The 27989-nt window shown below is 35.8% G+C and overlaps 1 protein-coding gene across 25 annotated transcripts; it reads left to right on the forward strand.

Annotated features, from left to right (window-relative positions):
- The first annotated feature begins 12 nt into the window (after positions 1-12).
- Positions 13-27986, forward strand: LOC148273336 (uncharacterized). Of its 25 annotated transcripts, XR_015824606.1 has the most exons (9): positions 10329-10634; positions 10752-10881; positions 13975-14181; positions 14309-14542; positions 16491-16628; positions 22579-22708; positions 23458-23664; positions 25728-25964; positions 26882-27986. XR_015824606.1 is itself a non-coding variant. In XM_088238877.1 (8 exons), the coding sequence occupies exons 5-8, from the start codon at positions 14003-14005 to the stop codon at positions 18656-18658; spliced, it is 669 nt and encodes a 222-aa protein (XP_088095003.1). In that variant the 5' UTR covers positions 2885-2989; positions 5846-5917; positions 10752-10881; positions 11635-11733; positions 13975-14002; the 3' UTR covers positions 18659-20359. The 25 variants fall into 25 exon arrangements, 19 of the variants coding, with proteins under 19 accessions (XP_088094999.1, XP_088094996.1, XP_088095003.1 ...); XM_088238877.1 differs by lacking the exons at positions 10329-10634; positions 22579-22708; positions 23458-23664; positions 25728-25964; positions 26882-27986 and adding exons at positions 2885-2989; positions 5846-5917; positions 11635-11733; positions 18541-20359; XR_015824607.1 differs by lacking the exon at positions 16491-16628.
- Positions 27987-27989: the final 3 nt, after the last annotated feature.

The raw sequence follows: 27989 nt of genomic DNA on the forward strand, positions 1-27989 counted from the left end.
TTGACACCGACCAACCCGCGTTAATATTTTCCGCGACAGGGCGGGCGGCCGGCCGGCCGGCCGACCTACCCCGAGATTCCGTGCACCGAGGTCCGAAGGTGACTGATTGGAAATTCGAATAGGATAATAATAAATATCCATTTAAAACACAGGATCATCTCAAATTAGTGCAGCGCGGGGAGCGCGGCGGAGGTGGCGGAACCAGCCGGCCAGCAGGACAATCGGGGGCGGGGGTAGGCGTAAGTACCTACTGTAATATATTATATTTTATTATAATATGACTATAAATCCTTCTCCGGTTCATTATATTACCTACTGAATTTTATTAATATACTATTTTTCTCTCTTTTTCTAATGCGGCAGTCCACTTGACTTTGATTTCGATAATTACAAAAACAATATTAACTGTCAGGTAATTAGTTAATACCTACATGTTATTACATACCTTTTTATGAAAACTAAGAAGAAGAAGAATAATTATTATTTACCTACTATGTGCGGTGACATATTATATTTATTGTTATTCATTCATTTACTTGCAATATAAGTAGTTGCCTAATTAATATATTATTATTATAAATCAAATTTCTCATTTGAAATTTGTGTTACTACTAAAATCGCTTTAATGAAATTTTATCGACTTCTCTTGGTTTAAAATCTTCTACTTATATTGCTTTTTCAAATTTTAAAGATTACTTGCAATACTTGTTATTCCTTCTTTATTTTTTCTTTTTTTTTCTCTGCTGCATTGGCATGTTTTTATACTTTTAAACTACTTTTAATTACTTATATTATATATGTAAATAAAATCAATATATTGCTGCTCTTACTATAATGTGAGTTTAATTTTGAAGATGTTTTTTAAATTGACCAACATTTACTGTCTTATATTTCACTTAAGGATTCTTCTCATCGTTTCTTTGAATCCCTTAAAATAAATATGTGTATATTTATGTTTTTCCTTTTTTTAAAAAATGTTATTACTATTTTAATTTATTTTTACATCTGAGCGTGTTTTTCATTCTTTATTTCAATTTTTAATTACTATTTCCATTTGTAAATACTCACTACAAACTACAAACTTTAAAATATCTTTTTTTTTCACTTAAATTTTCATTTTTAAACAACTTTCATTTATATTTTTCTTTTTCCTTCTCTTTTTTATACTTTCATAACATTAACCTTACATATAATTGCTTTATAATATGGAAAATTCACTGGTCCATTAGAATTAAGTCTAATTGTGTAAAATATTAAACTTTGTAACTGTACTGTATGTTTCCTAAATAAAAGAAAATAAAAATAATAAACGTTCAAAGAAAATATGTACTTATGTAATAAAAATATCATTTTTGTTTTTTTCGCGCGAAGCGAAAGCAAATTTACAATTTCTCAACAAATTGTTCAATTCAAATATGTAATATACTGTTTTTCTTGAATTGTATGTTGTCCATGCACTTATGTTTTATATATCTATCTATAATTTATATGTGAAAATAACAACGCGGAAGTGTTCGGATACTACGTTGACAGGTTATGAATAAATATGCAGATATATCCGTAGATGGATTATGAATTTACCCACATAGCAAATCATTTGACCGTAGGCCAGTTACAGGCATACAGACCGACCGTCGTCCGTGTCCCTCCACGATTATGAAAGGTGCCATCTGTTGAACGGGATAATGTTCAGCCGGCCATCGGGCAATCGTTGCTTATATTATTTTCTCATTTATAACAGATGGCGCTAGTTACTCATGATTGTGTAAAATATTTCATAATTGTTTTTTTATTTTTGCTGATGATTTATGATATGACTACTTTTGTGTTTACATAGGTTTTAATTTTACTATTCTATATTATATTAAAAAAATAAACAAGGGGTCACATAAATAATGTACTTATTGTGGCGTTGATGTGCTTGTTGTATTATGTAGCGTTTGTTTTTTGTTTCCCGTTGCCTTGTTTTGTTTTCTGTACGTGGTGTCAATAATGAACTTCCTTTTCAGATGATTCATTGGGAATATTATACCGTTTTATACACACCCTTCATAATAGCCAGCCATTCCCGTACAAATACTGTGTACTACTGTGCTATGCTCAGTGCCCATATTCGCTAGATTAATTCCTTAAGATAAAACATTATTTTATATTTAACGTAGATAAAAATTTACACGTCTTTCTCGGATTCAACTTTTATGCGAGCGCGTTGGTCATGGCTTTGATATATAATAGAGTGCATAATATAAATTTAAATTTGAATGTTTCCCGTGCAATTATCGCCCTAGATAATTTTTGCTTTACGATAGTTCCGCCGCGCTGGAAGTATCGTATTGCATAATATTCTATGCTATGTGTACGTTACGTTATAGAGCTTCTGTATTTCTAATTCGGAAGTTTAAAAATCTTTGTCTTATTTTGAGCTTCTATATTTCCTTTTCGGAAGTTTAAAAACCTCTTTTTCATTTTGGGAACTGAGCTTAAACTTTCAAAAGCTCAGTCAAACTTTTATAATTCATTTCAATTTGAAGGGCCGTCGAAATTAGCTTTTGAATCGACATCATCCACGACTGAACAAAATCTGAGACCGACAGAAACCGCAGCCTGAAAAATTTCACCGGACGACGCGTTGCCCTGCGTTGCGTCACGTCACGTTACGTTGCGCTACGTTACGTTACGTTACGTCACGTCGCGTCGCGTCACATTGCATTCCTTTACGTTCGTTGTGGACTTTTTTTTTTTTTTTTTTTTTTTTTTTTTTTAAGTCGATGACGTTTCCTCTTTTTAAGAGTACGTCGTCTGCTTATTTTCCCACTGTCTCCGATTTCAACCAATGAGATGCATCGATTTTACATAGATAATTGCGTAATTTAAAGTTTTGGTCATGGATAAAATGATTTATTGAAAGAAAAAATAAATATTGCTGAAAAAAGGAAATTATTATCTAATCGAGCTTGATGAGAAACAAAGAATGTGTTGAATTTTTCAGGTATTAAAGAACACATTTTCATATAAAATATATGTTTAACTATCTTTTTATAATTGATTATACACCATAATTTGTTCATCTATATATACATTATTCTATTTCTGTAGAATTACAACTGTCAAATTATTTAAATGTCTTAAGCATGGATGGATTCAGTTGAATACAGTTTCATAAATTAATAATTAGTGAGTAGTAAAAGAAAAATAATCATTTATAAATATAATATAATATTCGTATGGAAATAAGCCTAAGCATCATTAAATATACATTAAACTTTGCAATATCATTGTAAGAAAAAAAAAGAAAAGTAAATTAGTAAAAAAGTCCATGTAGCAAAATTAAATTTTATACAAGGCAATAATAGTAATTATAAGAAAAATATAAGGAATTTTTAAAATTTAAATCCTTCGTACAAAAGTTTTGAAAACAAGGAAAATTGGGGACAGGTGGAACAACAACCTGTCATCCATTGGGTCGCTTATCCAACCAATGCATATTTAGTATACTAGATACCTTTGCTAGCATCATACAATAAATAGTCACTCTAGGTTGTATATAGATGTCACAGCATGCAAAAATATCTACATACCTCTAAGTTCATCTCTGATTCTGGTAAAGAAAATGTACAACTTGACTCATCTTATTCATCAGATGTAAGATTGACTTACTACATTGACTCATTCAAAAGGCCGTATTATAAAACAAAACATTTAAAAACAAATCTAAACACAGGTTGAAAACACTTCAAAAACCTTAACAGCAATTACCTCAAAACTCGTTGTTCTTCCACCTCAATCTTAATAAAATTACCTTCAATATTTTATTTTGGATAAATGCATAAACTGTGAAGAGCATTTACAAGGCTTATGACCTATCATTGGCTTGTTTAGATAGCCACTTGACCTACTAACTGTTATCATTTTGTCTATGAGTGAGTTATCTTTTTACCTTGTATTAAAGCGTTTATATTCTATTAAATAAATAACACAGAAGGCTTTTCTCGTATATTTTCACACCGTCACTCATCATCATTACCATATTGCAACTACTATATGAATCTTACAAATACTATATAAATCCTATTCAAGTAACCTGTGATTGAATATGTTAAAAAAAAAAGTATGCGTATTGTATTTTTCAAACAGAAAATGTAATTTTTTTTTTGTTGATAACTTCCCATAATACAGGCCCAAATTAGATCATTACTCTCATCATCATCATCATTATTTAAAAATTTCTTAGCTCCGACACAAAATATTAGTTCTATTCACCACCGAATTTTTTGTAAGGTTTGTTTTGATTTAAATACCTACATAGTTTTTTGTTCTCTTTATTCATTTACGACAAACTGCCCATCTCATAGAGTGGAATTACTGCCTATAGGATAGGTTGACAGCTGTTAACTGTGCTATGTAAGTTTTGACGTGTTAGCAATTTTGTTAGGTTTATTATTTTTCTAGATTTTTTAAGATTTAGACAATGGTTGTGATACTATGTTTTGCACTGAGTAGGTTGACTTTGCTTATTATGATATATATATATATATATATCTATAGCATAAGATTGATCTGTGCCATTTCTTAATATTTAAGTTTAAAACTACTTGCCTTTAAAAATATCTCAATTTACCTCTCTTAAGAATTTTGATAAAACTGTACCGTATTTGTAAATGAATTAATGATTTTGAAGAAGTTTGATAAATGTTAATTATTTTTCTAAAATTTGTATTTATTTAGACAGTAAATATGTATTTTAATGAGGGGTATAACTTGCCTTGCATCATTTAACACATATTTCAAAAGATTAGAATTTGAAAAAACTGATACGATTCAGGTAAATTATACTATTATAAGTAAAACAATCTGATCTTTGGGGTAGTATTTTTATCATTTGTTTGAGCAACATTGTGTTAGGAACATAATCTAATGAATTATTTTTTTACTTTTTTTATATCAGTTTACACAAAGACAACTTATATGTGCAGCATAATTTAACTGAACTTGTATCATGTAATTTTAACACATTTTGGAAATAAAAATAGGTACAACTTAAAGGTTTTTCGTGAATTACTTTAAAACTTAAAAAAAATGCACAGTGAAAGTGGATGTTTTTATCTACAAAAGAAAGTGCTTATGTGTAGCCTAGCCCACTGAGTTTACGAACTAGATTTTTAAAAATATTGTTTTTGTTCTCCTGTAAAGTGTTGATTTTTTACTCGTATTACTTTTCATAGGAAGCACAGAATTAAATATTTACCTAGAAATCCTCAATCATTGAACAGCAATTATTTTTAGTGTACAAAAAACTTTGTAAATATTTAAGTTGGTTTGAAAATGTTCTAACAAGCCAAAACGCGTCTTGTATATTATTAAAAATAAAGTAGAATTAAAATACAATAAACGTGTTTTATTTTGGATAAATTTACTATATTTAATATGGAATTCTACCAATTGTCTGCATACACAATAAATTAAATAAAATATAACTATCCTAAGTATCAAAGGGTGTACTTTTGTACTTATCCAGTTGTGACATAAGTGTAAAAAAAAAAAATACCGCTCATGGTCGGTTAGAACATTTGCTCACCATCACTACAATATTAGTTTAAAAAGTGATTTTATTTTACAATATTTGATTGCCCCTGAACTTACTAAATCTAAAGCGTAATACTGATCATCTCGATATAAAACGATAGAGATACGCTACAATCGGAGCACCGTTGGAATACACTAGTTGCGGATAGGAAAATAATTATGATGTATCTATATCCAGACTTGCTAAGTCTAACAATTTAGATTTTAAAAATCATTAGTTGTAAGATTTCATAAAATTCATTCATCATTTATTTGTTTTCAGTGTCCAGACAGTTATGTGTGAAATAGAACCAGAATGAGTGTTAAGAATCCTGAGTAAATAAATCAAATGGAGGTAAGTCCACCTTGTTTATCGGTTTCGGCATTAGCTTACTATTCTTGAGGTCCTGGGTTCTATCCCTTAGAAAGTAGACATGAAATATTGATTAACAAGATGGTTTTACACTGCAATATTTTACCTGATCACTTACCATCATGTAACAGATCATCAACATATGCTGCATGACACGATGATGTATAGTTTTTTGGTTGGGGATGTTTGCACCTCATATTCCATTTTCATTTACAAATCCCAAACCGAGTAGTATCTATTCTATTGATTTATTTATTTGATAATTCACAAACAGAGAAAACAACCATAGCCATTATTGCTACAATAAGAAGCTATATGAAATATACAGAGCGGCCGATGTAATCAGCTCCAACAAGGTGTTTGCCAGTTGGAAAAGTTCATACCAATGTACTCTTGGAATGATTTGAAAAAAATAATAAGAACCACTTCGAATTAGATATGAATTAATTAACTATGACTTCTTATCAAAGTCATTTAAGATTGTAAACCCTACATAGGACTGTCTTAAATCAATTACATTTTCATATAAGAGATATTAGTTATTTATACCAGGACAAATTTGTACCATCAGGGAGAAAAGGGTAAAGCTGTTTATCACACCATTCTGCTTGTGTTTAAACATTCACATTTCCTCTACCCTTCCATTCACAAAGGTTAATTGATGGAACCTAAACCAGCCAATGACATGTAAATGTTTAGACATATTCTGTTCTCTAAATTGTTTTCCCTGTGTTGCGATAAATTTCTAAACGAAGTTAATTATACAAAAGGATTTCACTGGAATATGAAAATCAATTTAATAATATTTATATGTGTTAAAATTATTTGTTCTAAAAAATCACAGAATTTTGGAAAAAAAATTATCAAAGCCAACTTGCCAGAGAGAATGTAAAAATCAGACTACCATTAAGTCGCAAAATTATATTTTATATTTATAAGACAGTAAAAAATTATTAGGATATGGGAAAAAACATTAAAATACTTGGATGTGGAAACCCTACGGTGAAACTGAGTGATAGTTTGTTGTTGTTGTTGTCGGAAAAAACATTTATGAAGAAAAATAAAAAATCCAACTTTAGGTTAAGACATTTATGTATTAAATAATTTATAAATTAAATATGTTATTAGAGCATACATCAATATACGCTGAGATCCCAACCCAGCCGAACCCATCCATCTCAAGTCTTGCAAACTAAAATGCAAAAACACCTTCAAAATGCCCATGCTTCAAACAGATCCTCCACAGATCCTCCAACACAACCTAAACCATAATTATTTACAAAAACACAAACACACACACCCTTGTTCGCAGGGCGAGTATTGTGGGCACCTGTACTAAAACCTAAGTGGTGCGGTCCTACCTTTATAACAGACTTAGAGGAGTGTAAATTCATCGGCAACGTAGTCCTATCTCTTTCTTGCATACGATTTTATACGGAATATTTAAACACTCACTGGAGACAGAGATGGAGGGGGTCAAAGTTTTTGACAAAAATAAGTCTTGTGGGGACCAAAAATTTTGTGAGGACTGTCCGTACTCTCGCGAATTACATGTCAAATTTACACACCGTCCGTATTTTACTAAAAATTAGTATGTATTTACACAACGTCTCCATTTTATCTGTTATTTTCGCTTTACAATTAACACTCTCGATAATAAATTGCAACGCCGCATTTTTCTCATAGAGTAATAATTTTAGAAGTCATCAATGTTAATCCTTGATCGTGATGGGACGTTTGTTGCGTCTTTTTTATAAGTTTTAAATTTTTTGTGATGGTTATTTTTTCATACGTTAAAATACAACCAGTTACGTTAAAATACAACCTTACAACCAGTGGATCGGGACGTGTGCGTTAGTGACTGCAGCGGAACCACAACACGACGCCGGTAGCGCGTTAGCTACAGCTATTATTTAATAGGCGTCGCTCCGGCGAAGTTGAGCGTATGGATTTGGGCACTTACAAAAAACCAGAGAATAGTGTGTTGAAGAAGAGATTAAAAACAGTTTAACTGACATAGAGATACAAATAGGAAAAAATCTGACAAGAATAGAAGTCAGAGGAAAAAGAGGGCGAAAAGTGCCAATCTTACTCCCAAATGATTTGAAATATCAAATAGACTTACTTGGTTTTATTTACATTCGATTGGCTTTTATTATAATATAAATAATTAAAATAAATATATTTAAATAGTTGTGAAAGGTTTTTTATTCATACTTGAACTGCAAACTAGGGTGTGTTTTGGGATACATTGGTCACAAGTGCCACTGAGGTCTCTAAAAAGTTCTCTAAAAATTGAGTGCAGCCCCGGCGTTGTCAAATCCCATAAGTCCGCATTTTAGCATATTTGAACTAATTTGTACACACTTGAAACTAGTGGTGCCATGTGGTGGTGACACACATGAACTACATTTCAGCGGGTGTTATTTTTTTGGAAAAAATACTCATTATGCCCAGATTTTACCAGTCGGCCAATCAGAACGAGAGAATTCTATGCGTACATTTGACAATCAGGTGCGACCGCACACTAAGGATATTCATCGAGTTTAGGTCCTCACATTATATGGCCTGCAAACACATACATACAACTACCACTAAACCTCATTAGCCAACTAGCCACTGCTGGATATAGGCCTCTTATAATGTTTTCCAATCTTCCGTTTTGGGCTTTTTTTGCCCATTTTCTTCCTGCGACAGAGAAAATATCATCAGCCCATCTTTTCTGGGGTCGTCCCACCGCTCTTTCATCTTATCATCCCGAGCCATGATATCAGAGTCCAATCTGGAAAACCCAAAGCTATTCTGAAGTAAAGAAGGTGATAAGGTTCAACTAATAAATTTAGAATTTTACTGCAACTTGACACCTGATTCATTTTTATGGTCTTAATTCGAAACTAATTGAGACTTATTTGCAGATTTGTCCGAATCAGTCTTAGTCAACCTGAAAAGTTCAAATTTCAAGTCTGGAATGGGATTTATGAACTAGTTCTGATCACAAATATGTAATGCTAACAACACTAAAAGTTAAATTAAGTTTGATACTTAAAAAAACATATTATTGTTTAAACTTTAAAAAAATACTTCCCCGACGATGACTTCACAGTTCAGCTCTGATCAGCTGCTACCGCGTCCAAGTCACGGCTTCAGAATCACATTTTTAATATAATAATAACAAACTATACTTTAAACATAATCTCAGTTTCTCACTAGCGATGTAAACAAACATAGCTGCATAAACAACACGCACGTTTTTGAGTTAGCGAAAAACATTATGATTTAATTCCTACATTGATAAAAAAATGCTGATGGTAACAAAAAACAGATATCGAAATTTAAAATTTCTGCCAACTGACGAACTCGACGATCAATTGACTTAAATAATGGGAGATTTGATACTTCTTCAGTGATTTTCGTACCATTTCTGGGCGAGGGTAGAAATTACCTGCCACTCAAGTAAATTATTTGACGAATATAGATCGCGCGAAGTTCATGCTTATTTTCTCCTTAGATATTCGGAATAATAGTGTTGTTACTGTTATGCGACGGACAAAATCGAAATTTCGTAATATACCATAGACAGTTTATGCAGAAAATAGTTTCACATATACTATAAAAAAAGTTCCTAAGACATAAATATTAAAAAATCAATTGAACTATATAAATTGGCTAAGTGAAAACATCTCGCTTTATATATCTATATATATATATATATATATATATATTTGGATATATTACTATCTATCTATCTCTATATATATCTCTCTCTCGTTGGAATTAGAACGTGGTGTCGTAAATTAATGTTAAAATAATTATTAATTCAATAATTAAATGTCTAAATACAAAACAAACAAATAAACCGTCACACTGTACCTCTGTAAGGGTAGGCAGATAATTTCTGGCCGGTTAACAACAACAATTTATTAACTTTGATATTTTATAGACATACCGCGTAAACAGATTTTTTCTTCTATTTTTCGGGGGTTTTTTGCCTCTTCTCTGGAGTGTTCTAAACAGTGTCTTTTTTTGCAATCAAAAAACGAAGCTGGGACAGTGAAATAAAATGTTCGACATTTATTTTTAAGTAATTTTCTATTCTTATCCCATAATCTCGATGACACACCAATTAGAATGCAATTACGTTTTCATCAACTGGGTAAAACGCCTTTCTCTTAGTAACTTTATTACACTGGTGAAGCCATCACTACCTCGCTCGTAACAGATAATACTATATAACTTAATACTACTAATTTATTCGTCACGCGTTTCGAGTGTATTAGTAGCTTGAATTTTTGTTTACCTGATTGGCCAGAACACCCAAGTTGAGAGGTGAAAAGGCCATTAAAAAACGAAGAAGAAGATTCACCTGTTTTTTTCGGATGTTTGGTATCTTTTCACTTGCACCATAGATTAATGACATCTTACGCTCGTTTTCTCTACATAATCTGAGCGTTTTCTGCGGTAAATATTGTGCACAATAAAAAATATTCTTATAATTCTTTAAAAAAAATAACGTGCAACGTGTATTTTCATAAATACTATTTGATACCCCAGGAAACTGCAAATAATACATATTAATGATTGCAACCGACATAACCATTATTCGTTCTTGTTTTTTGCGCCCATGAATATGAGGATAACCTAATATGTTCCTATTTATATTGATGAACAAACATTAAGACTTACGTTAAAATGGCGCAAAGTAAGTAATCAACAATCTGACGACGCCCTTTGATTCTATGCTTAAATTTTTGTTTGTATTTAGGTATTTTATCTAGTTCGAATCTTGACAGATCCAATTTTGTCTTTTTTTTTGTAGAACTAACAGTTGAGGAACATATAAACTTCCTAGTAGGGGGAGAAGCTCACGATGTACCATGTGACACATGTGAAGAGTCCCAGCTGGAGATACAATTGCCACCGTGGTTCGATGAAGAAAAGTTTAAAAGGTAATCGGATTATATTTGTAGCTCACACGAAAAAAGCTTTGATTATTTATATATAAAAATATTTTGGTTCACAACGATCGCCAGGACGCTCCTTCCACACGCACTCGTCCAAGCTCTATCTAGAATGACACATTGATAAGAGACATTATTCGTACAACATGATTACAAAATGTATCGGGCTTACATATTCTATCGCATTCTAAGGTGATATTCTTCTGGCATTCTATCAGCCACCCGGGCTCACCCCGAGCCCTACGAGACTCCTAAATTTGTCATCCCCGCTTAATTGTGGCCTTTATAAGGCAGATTCCTAGCTCTTAGTATAAGTGAGAGTAATGCGGGTTGTCTTCTAAACTTTCTGCTAACCTATCTTCTTGGTACTTTTCGGTAAAGACACCCACTCTGGGTACCAGCTCGCTTTCTACTACGCTACGCCTCGGCTCTCATCCTGTATGATCATGTTACACTGCCTGCCTCTGCTTACCCGATTTGGTACAGCGAATGAGCAAGTAAATGATGGTGCAGATAACGAGGAATAATCGGCGTGCGTGCATGAGAAGATGTACGAACGTGGAGGAAACGAGGACTTTCCAACAGTGTCCTGTGTTTGTTCAACGAGGCGAACGCAGTGGGGGATGGCAGGATGCCGACACAATGTGTATGTTGCAAACTTTCTTAAAGTTTATTCTTTCTGTTGCTGTTCAACCTTTTGTTTATGTTCATTATCTTGTTTTATTTATTTTATTTTATCAGGTGAATGCGACGTATCCATTATGAACAATAATTGGCGTCTGCGAGGCACAACTGTCTTCCCACCTGTGGACCATTTTTCATCATAATAAATCAATGCAGGTTAATTTTTCATCATTAAAAATATCAGCTTATCGATGCTAGTGTACTATTGGGTCATCATTGTTATTATATTTTAATTGGATCGTTTGTTTAAGATTTTCAAATGAATAAATTATCAAAGCTTGTGGATTTTACAAGTTTAAAAAATATAATTCGTAACAATCTAAGAAAATTGAGAATTTCCTCACAAAAAATCTTCATCATCATTCCCTTTCCGCATCTAATGGTGCGTAGGGCACTTCATTGGTACACCAATCGCAGAAATATTCTGTTGTGAAAACACCCTTTTAAATAAATATTTCATATCAACCATGTCTCCCGACATAGAACCGAGATCTCTTGCATGGTAGGCAAACGCGCTGACCATTACACCACGTGGCCGACATAAAAAAAACACCTGGGCAATATATTTAGGGTCATATGGTCATGAGCTCTGTAAATGCCTAGAGTCCCATATTACTACTCAAAAATATTTTCCTTCTCTATTTGAATTTAATTCATGTTTACAATTCATAATTTTTTTATTTTATTATAAAAATTTCTGGCATAAATTAGCATACATATTTATTATTACCAGGGAATCTATATAAAACTAGTGAATTAGAAAATGAATACGGAGCGTCCTCTGGCTAGGATATACATTTACATTTGATATTTAACATTTTATCTTTAATCTTTGAAAGTTCGATGCACTCTGCTGCTATTAGTTTTAATTTTGTTAATTTTTTCATTAAATTGATTTATTTTTGCATTCTTATGATTTTTAGTTTTAATTTTAGTAATTTTTTTATTTAATTTATTTATTTTTGCATTCTTATGATTTACCCAAATATTTATTTTTAGGGCCATTTTCAACGACTGGGGCACGGTGCAAATGATTTGATAATACATGTGCAATTAAAATTACAAAAATAATATATTAGAAAAACACTAAAAATTACTCATTTAAAAAAGCATAATAATATACTTATTCGCGAAATCAAATCAGAAATAAAGATATTCAAAAGATATCTCTGGAAGAAAAAAGTATCCAAACTCAGATGGGGCGACCAATCCTCATGGAAAACAGCTGAGGCCCTCAAACATAGAGGTGTTAACATCCCACCGCTGATGATAGGCTAATCTTTAGCAACGTCAGAAGCCGCCAAAGCAGATGCACCGCGGATGCCTTCGAAAAGGCGTACACCGCCATAGACGGCCTAGGCGATCCTAAAAAGGACCGCCTAGAAGGGGCGAGTTCTCCCAATAACCAATTATTTGCAGCTTAATTATCACCGGAGTTTGCTGCATCCGTTCTCTTACAAAGTCAAATCAACGCACACCGAAAATTCTCCTGAGACACTTGTAACCGACCCATTACAGGGGGGGTGGCGGCTTCGTCTCCCTGGTTCCGTCAATCAGCCCACCCGGCGTAAATGGGGGGCCTGAGCCACCGAGAAAGAACTGACCGCTAAGTCAACCTCAGTAGCCCTGAAAAGGGCTTTCCAACGCGTCCTGTTGGTTCAAAGAGGCGAGCGCAGTCAGGGCAGTCACGGCGGAAGGCAGCGGCGAAGCACGAAGTCCAGCGGGGAGCGGAGGGCAGGAGCGGAGAGTAAAGCGCAGTAGTAGTGTCTTGAGTGAACTGATTGTTTATTTTGGGTGTACCCTAGTGAAATGTAGAGGAGAAAAGGATGATGATGATTTCATCAGTAAAACTTTAAATTTTACATGATGATCCCATTACATGAATCCCAACACAAATTTACAGGGTCATAACTGGAAGCTCTATCGTCCCCAATTCCACCTCAATCCCAAGATAAACTTCCTTTCTAGTCGGGTAGTTTCAGACTGGAATAAATTACCAAGTCTAGTTGTCCATTCCATTTCGGTCAACCAGTTCAAAAACCGTTGATGATTTTTGAAGGAAGAAGAACGCAGACAAAAAGCAGTACACGAGATATAAGCGCATCAGCAGAGGCTAGACAAGTCTATAACAAATTATACTCTGCTATGACTTAAAATAATATAAAACTGTTGTTTACGCTGTAATGGTTACTGAGAAGATATTATCAGACACTTAAAACCGAGTTGTGGTCTTTTGGTACTGTAGAGGACTCATGGACCCCTTTTTTAGTACAACGTAATTCCCATTTTTTTTATTTACGAGTTAACACTCAAAAATTTTGAACTCAGATTAAAATGGACGATAACACGAATACTAATTTCTCAATTTTTATTTAAGAAATACGAACTATTTTCCAGAGGGCAGAAATACATTCAGGAGAACATAATGGGACAGTTTGGAGTGGCCCTGTCCGGTCTCATATGTGTCCTTTCTGTACCCAGTATACTGGCAATACTCACCAGGACGCAGAAGTCTTCATCTGTAGAGGGTGCTTATAGGAGATACCTTTCCACTCTGAAACACGTCTACAGCTGGTACTACCAACATCTTCAACCTGGAACAGTGTAAGCTTTGCACTATTGAGATAATATTTATTGCTCAATCAAACATGACTTATACCAATGTAAACCTAGAAATACCAATAAATACATCTTGACTGCGCATAATCTAAAATTATAATACCATTTTCAGGATGTGGAAGTCCCTGAGTGCAGTTCGTCTCCGTCACCTACGAGCCAGCAAGGTCACGGGAAAGAGGGAACTGGGCCACATCTCCCAGAGGGACCTGGCACTCACCCAGTTTGGGTTCTACGGGCTCGGGCTGCTGAGACCGCACTGCACGGGTCTCGGCTGCGGGCTCGAGGACCTGGAGGGGTACGTGCACCTCTGGAGGACCATCGGCTACCTTCTGGGGATAAAAGATAGGTAGGAGAAACCGGCGCTAGCTCAGTTTGGCTGCTGAGACCGCACTACATGCGTCAGGAAGAAATACAGTTACAAAGGAAATCTTAATTACTAGTCTTTTTTCTAAAAAACCATCTCTGTTTTCTTTATTAACTCAAATAGTTTCATACTCTTAGGACCGAGACACTAGTGTATTTTATGTACTCACACAGTCCCACATGTCTCCCTGTGTTTTAAAAAAAAAAAATTAAAACCGTCATGCATCCTACTCAACGGCAAAAAACAAAGATATACAGTAAAACTTTAATTATCCAGATTAATGAGTACTAGATTTCATTGCTTTTGAAATAATACAGCGAATTAGAGTCACATTAAAGACATGTCCAGCAAAGTTAATCACACAATTCAATTATAATTAAAAACTGGGTAACCGGAGTTCGGTATGATTGTATTTTTAGAATTATTTCGCCGCCGCCACCGGCCGTGTGTCAAAACGCCGATATAAATTTGTTTGGAGACAGACGGCTCTAATTTTTTGAAAGATTCGAGAGAAAGGCGTTAACAGGAGGCCATCTTCCCAAGCAGGGCTAAAAGGTAAAGGGTGCAACTACACCGACCACAAGTCAACCTCAATAGCCCTGAAGAGAACTATGGCGAAGAGATGGAAATGAAATGTGATGTTTACTCATCAGAGACCAGATCTTGACTGATAAATTATTCACAAAATCACACGTTTTCAAGGCCCGTGTGCCAGGTTTAGGCGATGCAAGCTGTAAGAGAACCAGAGGGGAGGGGCTCGTACTACCCTCACCTCTCCTGGTCCCGTATCTGTCATCAAATAAAGTAGATCAGTGACTGCCGGCCTAATCGGCTTTGTAGAGCGTCTTCTTTGTCATTCATACATACTGGACTCGTGCAACAGAGATGACGCAGTCTCTTTCTTAAGAGTCTCATTCTTGTTTCTTACTTTATTTTCTGCCGGGTACTGTACATTGAAATTGATATTTATATTTATATTTGTAGTAGCCCTTATATCTTAAAGAAAAAATAATTTCTCTCTTGTATCCATCATTATTTCTAGCAGGGATGCTGGATTACAACACCCTCGAATCTCATCGTCAAATTTTTCTTGAGAAACATTTCGATAAGCGAATTTCTCGAAGTATCACTTTGTATGTTCCCAATAATTATACTAGAGCGAGATCTCGTGCACTGTTTTACACCCCCAGAAGCCATACAAATGCACGTCTGAATTCACCTGCGGATAATATGGATTTATTTTTCTGTACATATCGGCAGTTTAGCAGCTATCTGCTTTCTATTCATTAACTTCTCACTTACATAGTCTGCATCACGTAATGGGTAAAACAGCTCGTAAAGTAATGCAGACTACAATTTGTCAAATAAATATTTACGTAATTGATCGTAATTTAATATGTTGATATTTATACATAAATTTTTTCACGATAAATTACCAAAATATTTTAAGGATAAAGTTGTCTTAAACAAAAATTGTCATGAATATGCTACTAGACAAAAGGATAAAATAAGACTACCATTATTGAAAAGAGCTGAGTCGCAAAATTGTTTGATGTATAAGGGTTTAAAAATGTATGATGAGATGCCTGAATGTATGAAGAATGAAAAGTGTCTGAAAGAATTTAAAAATAAATGTATAAGTTACTGTAAGGAAATGTAAATATATATAGATGATGTAAATGTACATAATAGTTTATATTAGTTTTAATATAAGCTAACTTAAGAAATAAATAAAAAAAAAATAAAAAAAAGAATTAACAGTTCAATCATCTGTGCAAAGCAATGTTTCTAATATCTGACCCTTAAGTATAAAATGCATAGAATCAAAAGATAAACACTTTAATTTCAGTTTTACATTTGTGATTCAATCAATCAATCAATCAATCGATCGATCAATCAATAAATATTTAAACATTTTTTTTTTTACTAGGTATAATTTATGCCGCGAGTCTCTGGAAGAATCCGTTGAAATAGCCCGCATAGTATGTGACCAAGTGTACCAGAAACTCCTTCACAACCCTCCCGAGTTCTTCTACCATCATGTTGAAGAGCTGCTGGACGGGATGTGGTACGTGGACACCTCTATATGCACCAACTCCTTCATTTACTACACCTACTGGCTTGTGGGCGTTCCGGGATTCACCGGACTCAACTCGGAAATAGCCACAACCAACTGGGATAAAGTACCACAGACAACCGTATACTCGATCCGAGGATTACTCGTAGAAGAAATGTCTCAAGACAATGGGCTCGATCCTGACAGGTTTTATTCCTCCTTTGATTGGAGTGATAAGTTGTCTTTGTATTTAACCTTTACTGTGTATACAAAGTGGCTCTTTACGACTCTAGGTAGATTGTATTACAATACGAGTGTTATATTCACAATGTTCTATGCTGACTATTTCCCTTACTTGGCTATATGGAAGTTTGGTGTGAAGCGAGCTTATGTGGATATGTTCACCGACGATGTTACGGTGCCGGGAGTTCTCAGGTCTAATAAGGAAATGTTGAATGCACTCTACTCCAAATAAGTTAAATAATACTTATTTGTGACAAATATTGCAACCTTGAATTATTATAGGGTAATTATTCTCAAATTTAATAAATTATTGTCTCATTAGCATACTAAACGCAATCAGTAGATTATTTATAAAAAATACTCATAAAGCTTTATGAGAAATACTTATACCAGTATTTCTTGCAGAAGGAACTTATTTTCCTGATAAATTACTAGGAGTCTCTATTTCCGAGTTCTGTCCATCTCAGTGGTACACCTTTTATACCCTCAGGTGGTTTTTTTGGCTATATCTTCCGTGCACCTGGCTACGGCCTCACCCCGCGCGGCGGTCGCCCACACCCTGCTTCGGCTCGGGAGCCTGCAGCCCAGAACCTCATTGCTTAGTCCGTGAGATAATCCCGTCTAGAGCCTGGCTTACACAGCAATCTGCAAGCAGGAGGAACCTTCGGTCAAGCTCTAGACGTGGTTAGCCACGATTGCAGGGGGGGAGCGCTCAACGGTCTTGGGATTCGGAGCGGAGCGAGGCGAAGGTGACGATTTGACTATTGAAATAAAACGCCGACTAGAGACAAACTGAATATTTATTATTTCAAATTTCACATGTATTTTCAATTCATTTGTACCATGCCGCAGTCGGTCACGGCGCGCAAATTGAAAAAGTGTGCATTTTCAATGTTTTATTGGTTTTCGTCACACAAAATTACATACAAGTTAAAAGGTTCCCCCCCCCACCTCGCCAACGATACCTTGGCTGCATTCACCAAACGTACTTAACGTACGCGTTACCACGTGTTTGTGCGCTGGTTCGTAACCCGCGTCTGCCGCAGTCAAGCTTCCCGGCGTAAGTGGGAAGCCGCCCTCCCAGACAGAGTCAAAGACAAAGTCGGAAGGTAGGAGCACAGCTGCGCCGACCGCAAGTCAACCTCAATAGCCCTGAAAAGGACTTTCCACCCGGTCCAAGTGGTGTAGAGAGGCGAAGGCAGTCAGCAGGCAGAGCGGAGCGAAGAGCGAAGTGCAGGAAGGTGAACAGGGCGGAGAACGGAATAAAACACGTCTGAACTGTCAATCAAGGGGATTCGAACAGCTTGTATTGCGGCCTTATGGGAGCATTCCGGAGGAGGCCTACCGTGGCGCATTCAATGCCTGGAAAAATTGCTGGAGCCGATGTTGGAGGAGCCTATTGTGAAGAATTTTTATGTGTTGTAACAAAAAGTTCAATAACTTCTTTGTAATCAACTCGCTGACATTGCTTTCCAGGACACGACGTGTATATTCACTATGCTTTCCCTTTAAACTATGATTTTTATCTTTTAACTATGTTATACAATTTGTACAAATTGTCCACGGCCGTTAATAAACTAAGTAAAAAAATCCCACTTCTCTTTTTTACATACTTGATAATTATTATCCTTAAGGCTCGTGGCGAACTGATTTATTATTTTAAAGTGTACACATTATATAGGGCGCGTTACGGGCTCCCGCTACCTGCGTCCGAACCGGCGCCAGGCTGTTCCGGGAGTGGGAGGGAAATACCGTCCCCACTATTCCCGGCCGGCGCGCCTCCCCCGAAGTGCACATGAGGAGGTGCCAGCACTCGGCTCGGTCAAACATAAATGCCTTTTTAAAGGCAGACTTTAGTCTCGTCAATTACAAATGCCTTTTTTAGGCAGACTCGTTGAATACAAATGCCCTTTTTAGGGCAGACCTTAGTCTTGTCGAATACAGCCGCCGTACACGCCACATCAATTACAATGTTCTTTTCAGGGCAAATATTAGTCTCGTCAAACATAAATGCCTTTTTAAAGGCAGACTTCAGTCTCATCAATTACAAATGCCTTTTTTAAGGCAGACCTTAGTCTCGTTGAATACAAATGCCATTTTTAGGGCAGACCTTAGTTTTGTCGAATACAAATGCCTTTTTTAGGCAGACTCGTTGAATACAAATGCCCTTTTTAGGGCAGACCTTAGTCTTGTCGAATACAGCCGCCGTACACGCCACATCAATTACAATGTTCTTTTCAGGGCAAATATTAGTCTCGTCAAACATAAATGCCTTTTTAAAGGCAGACTTCAGTCTCGTCAATTACAAATGCCTTTTTTAAGGCAGACCTTAGTCTCGTTGAATACAAATGCCATTTTTAGGGCAGACCTTAGTTTTGTCGAATACAAATGCCTTTTTTAGGGCAAACCTTGCAATAATTAGTCAAACGTTAAGCTCCAGGCTCTTTTTAGGGCCTGTAACATAAATTTCTTAAGTACCCTGGTACCGCTAAAGTCAGACACGAAAGTGGCATATATCCTTTATTGTAGGTCTAACATTTAGTTGACAGATACCTGGTACCCTAACTATATTATTTTCAATATATATTTTTATCCGTCCGTTACAGCTTAGTTATTTTATATTGTAGTTATTATTTCGAATCATTTTTCTGTTGTATGAATCCCCCAATAAATAAAATGCAATCTAAAAAAATAATGCGCATTTTCTCCCTTATTGTTTTTGTTTACACTCAGTGGCGAGTGGTGCATACGGCTCTGAATTTGTAAACCAAATGCAGCATATTTCAATAATCTGTTAAATGAAGGCAGGGTTACCACAAGGCGGACTTATCTCCGCTCCATTTCCTTATTCAGGATTTCGGGGCAGTGTTGAATTACTATTCTATGAGTGTTATTCTCTAACTATTTTTTTAATTTAAAATCAATTTATCAAATTAAAAGATAATCGAAAAGATAATGATGTTGGAAAGAGTTCACACAATATTTAGTGATGTCATCTCTACAGACAGATATCATTGTCTTATCCGTGGAGAAATTACAACTTCAATTACTTAGATAACATTTTTTCAAAGTGATATAATATTTTAAATAAATTTAATATTCAGGCAAGTGCGTTTGTGTATAAATTGTTATTGTGATTGGTACAATAAATAATCAATTCGTATTCAGTACTTTTTAACATCTGCCTTCATAGTGGATATAGTTTGAATAAAATGGGTATGTAAGAAAATTAACGTATTATTCATGCATAATATTTTATACAGGATTCGCTTCTTGATCATCGCACATCTTCAGTTCTTCTGTAATTTGATTTACAATTTATTACCAAGGCGTCGAGAGCCAGGAAAGTACTATCTGCTAATATAACCTCACCAGTTTTACAGTGAAAGCACTCCCTCTCGTGCTTGAAAAATCGTTCTAAAGACCGTGGGTCTTCTAATTGGTTTTGTTTATACATGAAAGTGTTGTTTTTTGTCAATAAACGAGTTACTTTTAAAATATATACATTTTTTTCAATTTTATAACTCGCAATTTAAAGACATTTTCGCGTTTGCGGAAACTACACCATATTAATTGTAACAAATACCATAAAAATATAATTTAGGTCTTTTTCACAAAATGGTGTACAAAACAAAATATACGATAAGTTATATATAGTTACCGGATCAAGATCAGTGTAACCCCCCGACACCACCGCCGCCGCCGGCTAACCGTGCTCCTGCAGAGAGCAGCGATGGTGTCCATGAGTTCACCGATTTACAACTTCCGGTGCATCATGGCTGGCAGAAATGGTGCAACCCGAAGCTGTTGATTTTGTATGCTGCTCTTCAAGAGCTGGCGTTTCGAACCGGTCGCAATGAAGCTGAAATTGCGATTGGAGGCTAGGTTAGGCTCCGATTTACTAAACAGGATCAATCCGCTAAGCCTCTATTTTAGAGGCTTTTCATAGAGAGAGCTTCCGATTTCACTATACTGAGATCCCGTTTATACACATGATTTTCCGATCTCACTCGGAGGCGAGATTGCGTGTGCGGCATTACAAGAAAATAGTTCGATATGAGGTGCAGAACTGACCATTTCTCTGCGATGATGTATTTTACAGCAACGCACAAATATGACCGCACTACTGATTTATCTACAAAATACTGGTGCCTGCTAAATCAAGCCTACCAAGGTAAAAAAAGAGTTTTTTCAGAGAATGCAATTTGGTGTGTCATCATCAAAGACCAATAATACAAACACCAAATATAATGACGACGATGTGCCTCTTTCTCCTCTGGTGGAATAGTGCCTTAACTGCTAGGAACAATGACGATGTTTCTCCACCAGTTTCTAATCTTTCATTCCAAGAGGGGTTAGAGGTTGCAGACAACCTACTTCGAAAATAAGCTGCCTATAGCTGTTATATAGTATCAATTGTAAAGAAAGAAACCACTTTATGAATTAGGGGGCTGCTTGGGGAAGTATTGAAAATGTACATTTATGAATGCTCTAAAATCTATACTGCCCACGAGGGTTGAAGCTGGAAGGGCTTTCTCTGCTTTCTCTCATTTAGCTTCTAATATACGTAGCAGCTTGGCAGATAACGCTTTAGACATGCCGTGTTTTCTCCCAAAACACAGTTAATAATTCTAAAGATTATATTTGTATTTTAACACCATATTTTATTATGTTTTCGCTCATTCCTATGCCTCTAATTAACTGAATAAATATTGCTATGTCTGAACACTAAATACAAATGATTTATGCTCTGGACTGAAACAGCGGAATTGGAAGTCCTAGCTTGTCAGCAGGTGGGAGAGAACAGAAGGATGTTACAAAAATATATTACAACACCCAGACCAATTGAGAAAAAAAATAAATTCTTGCCACTGGCGACGCCTGTTTCATAGTTGGCCATCTAGCCAACTGCGCCACGGCACCTGTCCGTGTTTACCTTGAAGATGGCTCCTGCAGCGGTAACCGAAATGTCCAAAACACGTCAATTACCCACCTGTAAATATGAAGTGTGTAAATCTACTTCTATAGAATGCTGAATCGAAATATTTTCTAACAGCTTATGCTTATTTTTGAAAAAAAAAAAGAAATATTTTGGATGAGAAGCCTGTAATCCCCTTCTGTAAAATATATTGAATTTTGCCCCGGTGTTTTCGGTACCTACTTAGGCATTTTCTTTTTTTGACAGTCTGCACAGATTTCTTGGCAACTTTATCTGAGGAAAAAATGTCAATTTGTTTTTAGGAAAAAATGAAAACTGAAAACATATTTTGAAATGTATGGTGGCTCCATGAGTTGTTTTTGTTTTAAATCAAGTTGACAACTGCATTTTTTAGGTTTCTTTAAAAGTTTTATTATGGTTCTGCCGTATTTTTCCCAGTGTGTTAGAAATATGAAATATTTCTTACCTGTCATTTCTACTTATACATTTTCAAAATAAAATCATGACAATCAAAAGTTGAGATAATAGAATAAAATTAACTGGGACTTCAGTTTACTACATTAGACATTGTGTTATTACACCTTAGTTATTAAATTTTCTGACTTATAAAATAAAGTGAGTGCAATCAATAGTCATCACAACAATGCATTTTATATATTTTTTGTACATTAAAATTCCTACTACCTTTCGAGAACCGGTTTTATTAATAGAACCAACCTATATTTTGAAAACATGGAAGATGTAAGTAAGGTTGCATGAGAAAATCTTAATTTATTCCAGTGTTAACAGTTGAAGAACATATTCACTTTCTACTGGATGGAGAGGCTCATAGATTACCTTGTGATGAGTGCGAAATATCTCAAGTCAACTTAGAAACACCACCATGGTTTGATGAAGACAAATTCAAAAGGTTAGTTATATAACCGTTAAGATAAAAATAAATTAACTAAATTATTATATAACTGAATAACAAGTCAAGAATATTCTATGTCCGAATCTGGACACCTAAGGTTTGCACAAAATCCATTAAACCTAAACATTGCTCGATTCGACAAACTATTCTAATTAAAAGCATCTGTTTTTGTTATGTTTATTGTACACATATATGAAACAAACATCGCTGGACATGACTGTCTCTTGAGAGACCGTGGCACGCACTGAGTTGACACAATCATCAGCGTGCCCAGCAAAAAGAGGCGGCGCATTTGCTATAGCGTATTCGTCGATGCGACGAAGGTTAGGTGTCTAGGGTTAAAGGCCTAAGCTTCGAGAGCGAGAACTAATTTATAGGGACCCGTCACAATCGATCTTCATAGGCCGCAGTGACATCGGGGGCTTAAATAAAACTGACACCCATTTTTCAGAATAAGAAATTCCAAATGTTTGTTCCGAAATAATTCAGCCATATAAATCTTGCCTATATCTTATATGGAAGCTCAAGCATAAGTAGAATGGTTATGTTACACAGTGTGTAAAGTGATCACTTAAACTGGACAATGACACATCACAAGCCCTGTAAATGGCTAGACAATCATATGCTTTCTCATAAATGGTCTATATCTCCGATATCTTCATCTCTCTATAGGAAGAATGAATAATTTGTCTTTGCTGCCTTATAAACTCGGTTACATATAAATATTGTTTTTAATATTATTACAGGGGGCAAAAATACATCTTAAGGAACCTTTTAGGTCAGTTCACAGTGACTCTGTGTGGACTTGTCTGTGTATTGAGTGTACCGAGTATTCTGACTATTCTCATCGGGACTCGGAAGTCTTCGTCGGTCGAGGGAGCTTACAGGAGATATTTATCTACCCTGAAACACGTTTACAGTTGGTATACTGAGGACATCAGGCCGGGAACATCGTAAGTTATAGTATTTCATTGCCGGACATTCGACACAACTGTTTTATCCTACGAGGGCTAATTTATGTGCCCGTCCCCTGACTGAGCCGATGTGCATGAATTATGTACCGAGCTAATATAGTTTAACTGCCGTTCAGAGCTAAATTTGCGAGTTATATTCCCAAAACTCGAGGAACGTGAGGTCGAGGTCATGTGCTGTGTGCCGAGTGGTCGAACAAATGTTCTACCATGAAGCTATAGAAATTTTTGAGCATAAGTTCAAGGGGACTACTTCAAAAAATGAGGTGCTAAAACATTTTCTCATCCACCTCGAAATAGGTCAGGGGTGGAGTGTATCAAACAACCCTCATAATTGACAATAGAAATTAAAGAGTCTATGAAATGAATTTGTTTTTCTTACTTATTTAAATTCTGCACTGCAGCCTTCGACTTTTGTACACAATGAGGAAGTTCAGTGCAATGGGAAATTGAAAAAATACTTTGAACTAAGTTACAAGTTTTTCCGAATCAACCAATGATAAGAGCCACATCTCCAAAAACATTTTTTAGTGTCACTTTAAAAAAAAAATTGTCATAAATCGCGGTTTCAATTTAATTTAATTCAACAATGTTTGAGTATGTCCAAATGCTTGCCGACTGCCTGGATAGATGTTTTCCCTCTCGGTTGCAATAAATTTAAATATGAATAACTCCCTAGGGAGGAAATCCAGCCAGTCTGTAAGCATTTGGACATACTCTTACATTGTTGAATTTGGTTTAGCCGAATGAATCTCATGCGCATGATAAAGGTTTCAGCTTGTGATAGAAGAGTTGAGGAAATATGGATGTTTAAACATGGGCAGAATGGTGAATGTTACAGTGTGTAATTAAGTGGCCACTGAAACCAGCCAACGACAGGTCATAAGCCCTGTAAATGCCTAGACTTCCATACTCTCTTCTCAATAATGTTTTCCCTCTCTGTTGCAATAAATTTAAATATGAATTCAATTATACTATTTCATTGTCCCTTTCACTGTGAACTTTGCTAATGATGTTAGATAATGTCATTTTACTTCAGAATCATATGAGGCTCTGAGAGCCATAGGAGTGACATTTGATATTAATCCGTGTATGTAGTTAAATGAAAAAAATACCAAGTTTTAAGCCAATAATAAGAATAACGAAAGTCGCAAATGTTTGGAAGCCATTTTGCCAAAAACTATTTCAATGTCTTTTAAGTTCCTGCAGAACACAAATGGTAGCAAAACTGTGTTTACTTGTTGCAATGTATGCGTTACCACGTACCAAGCAGAACCAAAAGTCTAAGTGGAAGGTAGGAGCATGACTGCACCGACTACAAGTCAACCTCAATAGCCCTGAAAAGGACGAGTGGTCTGGCAGAGTGGAGAGCGGGAGCACACACGGGGCAGAGAGACGAATAAAACTGTTTAGAGACCAGATCCAACTGATTCATACAAGTTACAGACCTTATGAAGCGAGCTCAGCGGAGTTAGCCGTAAGTGGAGGGAATAGCACTACCCCCACCGCAGGCAACATATGCGGTACAATGCACATTTTAACGGTCCCTTTAATGTCCGAACATTATACACGGCTGAAACAATTTGATAATATTCTACACGCTATAATTGCCTCGATATCACTCAGGCCAGGCCTAAAAGCGCACCTATCTTTAACTATTATATTTTCACTGGACGGTTTAGTTGTGCATCTGCAACACTCTTATTACATTCAAATCTATTTCACTATACCATTTTTAAGGCAGACCATCAACATGTCGTCGTTGCACATCAAATATGGGGCATGTGACTCGGAGCACATTCTGAGAAAATCAATAAAAACGATTTAAAAAAAAAACTAAACCAAAAATAACACTCCTGTGTATGGACAAAGTAGGAAAAATACAGTGTTTTTCAATAAAGTAATATTTTAAATTAAAATATTAATTACTTTATGCCAAAAAGTCACATTTTGATGATTTTCTCAGAATGTGCTCCGGGTCACATGGCCCATATTTGATATGCAACGACGATATATTGTTTTTTATCTTTTGCTCATTTTTATAGAGCATGGAAATCTCTATGGACTGTACGGATGAGGCATTTGCGGTCCAGCCAGCGTTCGGAGAAGGGGGGATTGGGTCACATCTCCCAGAGGGACCTGGTGCTCACGCAGTTTGCGTTCTACGGTCTAGGACTGCTGCGGCCGCAGTCGCTGGGTCTAGAGTACCACAGCTCGGAGGACCTGGAGGGGTATACGCACTTCTGGAGGACCATCGGCTACATGCTGGGTATAGATGACAGGTAAAAAGAGTAAAACTTTTTTTAATACAAAGTAACAGTAGCGAGTGGTGAGTTTTTAGACAATCTTCTTTTATTTTATTTTTGCACCACAACAGGCAAGGAGGCCCAATTAAAGTGGTGAATTACATCGCAGAACACCCAGGCTTGAGAAAAATCATTTTATTTTGTGTTCTCACCGGGAATCGAACCCGGAACCTTCTGTGTTTCAAAGCAAACGAGGCAACCCCCAGCCTACGGTCCGGAAATGTGGAGTGCCTACCACAACTTGACTGTCATTTTCGAATATGGTAAATTATAAGAATGCAAATATTCAATAAAGTACAGTGGAATTCCACTCATCTGGATTGGAAAATATTCGGATCATTATCGGGAAATAAAACCTCGCCGAGTTTCTTCGTCAAAGCAATTAACTTTGCTGGACATGTTTTAAGTAGGTTTTTAATATGATTCCAATTCAATGCATTATTTCAAAACAATAAAAAAGTTACCTTAGAGTAAATTTTACAAAAACTTTCAAAACATTGCTTGGTTAATCCAATTACATGGATTTGTGCATCTTCTTTCTGTGCCATATCAGGTCTCCCCGACGTTGGCGATCACTCTAGAGTAGTCATTCCGGTCCTGCGCCAACTGGAACAGCGCCTCAACCCCACGCACTCCCGTCCAGTCACGGATGTTTCTCAGCCAAGACATCTGTCGCCTTCCAACCCCACGCTTTCCCTCGATCTTTCCCATCATAATAAGCTGTAGAAGCGTATATTTACTTCCGCACATGATATGGCCCAGATATGCGAGTCTTCTCTTTATTTGTGCATACCTGGAGTTTTATTGTAATAACTTAACTTAATTTACTTACAGCCAACAAAGGGACGCAAGTTCTGCAAATGTCTACAACTCCATACATTTTTTTCTTTTAGGTATAACTTGTGTCGCCCTTCTTTGGATGAAACGAAATTGGTTTCGCAAATTGTTTGCTGCCAAGTTTACAAGAAACTTCTCTACAACCCTCCAGAATATTTCTACCACATGATAGTCGAACTGCTGAACGCCATGTGGTACATCAACGTCAAGGTGTCCACCAAGTCTTTTATATACTTTACCTATCACTTACTCGACATAGAAGGCTTCACCTACCCAGTTGATAAAAGGGCCCACTCGGCGACTGCGGGCCAGATAAATAAAGTGGAATTGAACAATAATTTAAAATGCTCTTCTTTGCAAAATATCAGACCTTCAGATCAAGAGAATATACTAAATCCTCAGCTATTTTATTCTGGATTCAGGTGGATTCAGCGAGTCATCCTCGCTTGGATGATCAGAGTTCATACCGAGTCAATGTATACATCCTTCGGTCGCTTCTACTATAACGCCACTATAAAAATAATGATGGAGTACTTGGATTATTTTCCATTCCTAGGGTTCCGCAGATTCGGATGGAGGAAGTCCTTTGTTGACAAGTTTGCGGAGGATATATCGTTGCCAGGAGTTCTGATGACTAATAGAGACGTTTTGAATTCGTTATATTTGTGTAAATAAAATATTTTCTTAAAGGAGCCTTGCAAGTATGGAATTGGCAAAATGAAAATGAAAGTAGGCTGAATGCTGTCAAAATGCCATCTCTAAAGCGAGTGTACGGTAAAACTATCTGCAATAGGTGCACAAATGTTGAGATCCTTGCATTATATAAGGCTGAGACAAGCATTTTTGATAAAATCTATAAGGATACATTTGGAACGAAATGGCTAAAAAGATGTACAATGTGAATGTTAATAAACGCAGAAAATGAGAAATACAAAAGTCAGAATAATAATTTTGCCTGCATAATATTTATGAATGTAGAGGAAGCGAGGTCTGTATGCAAAACCAGGGTAGGGTAGTGCATTCTATTCTCCGTTTGTTTGTTATTTATTATTTAATGTTGCTTTTTTATGTAATTCTGGTTACGAAATTGATATGCTTTAATGTAAACAAATGAGAGGCTACATGGGGAATTATATAAATAAATGAAAACACCGCATTGTTTAT

This window comes from Micrasema longulum, unplaced genomic scaffold, assembly GCF_059751315.1.
Source record: "Micrasema longulum isolate JH-2025_06_02 unplaced genomic scaffold, ASM5975131v1 h1tg001980l, whole genome shotgun sequence".
In the NCBI taxonomy this organism is placed as follows: domain Eukaryota; kingdom Metazoa; phylum Arthropoda; class Insecta; order Trichoptera; family Brachycentridae; genus Micrasema; species Micrasema longulum.

What these genes read in the sequence shown, in the direction of transcription:
- LOC148273336 (XM_088238857.1), top strand. Translation starts at nt 20,916, where the DNA reads ATGAGGTGCAGAACTGACCATTTCTCTGCGATGATGTATTTTACAGCA. An exon ending in GCTAAATCAAGCCTACCAAG is followed by an intron (nt 21,034 to 22,578) that starts GTAAAAAAAGAG and finishes AATTTATTCCAG; the next exon opens with TGTTAACAGTTGAAGAACAT. An exon ending in ATGCTGGGTATAGATGACAG is followed by an intron (nt 25,965 to 26,881) that starts GTAAAAAGAGTA and finishes TTTTTCTTTTAG; the next exon opens with GTATAACTTGTGTCGCCCTT.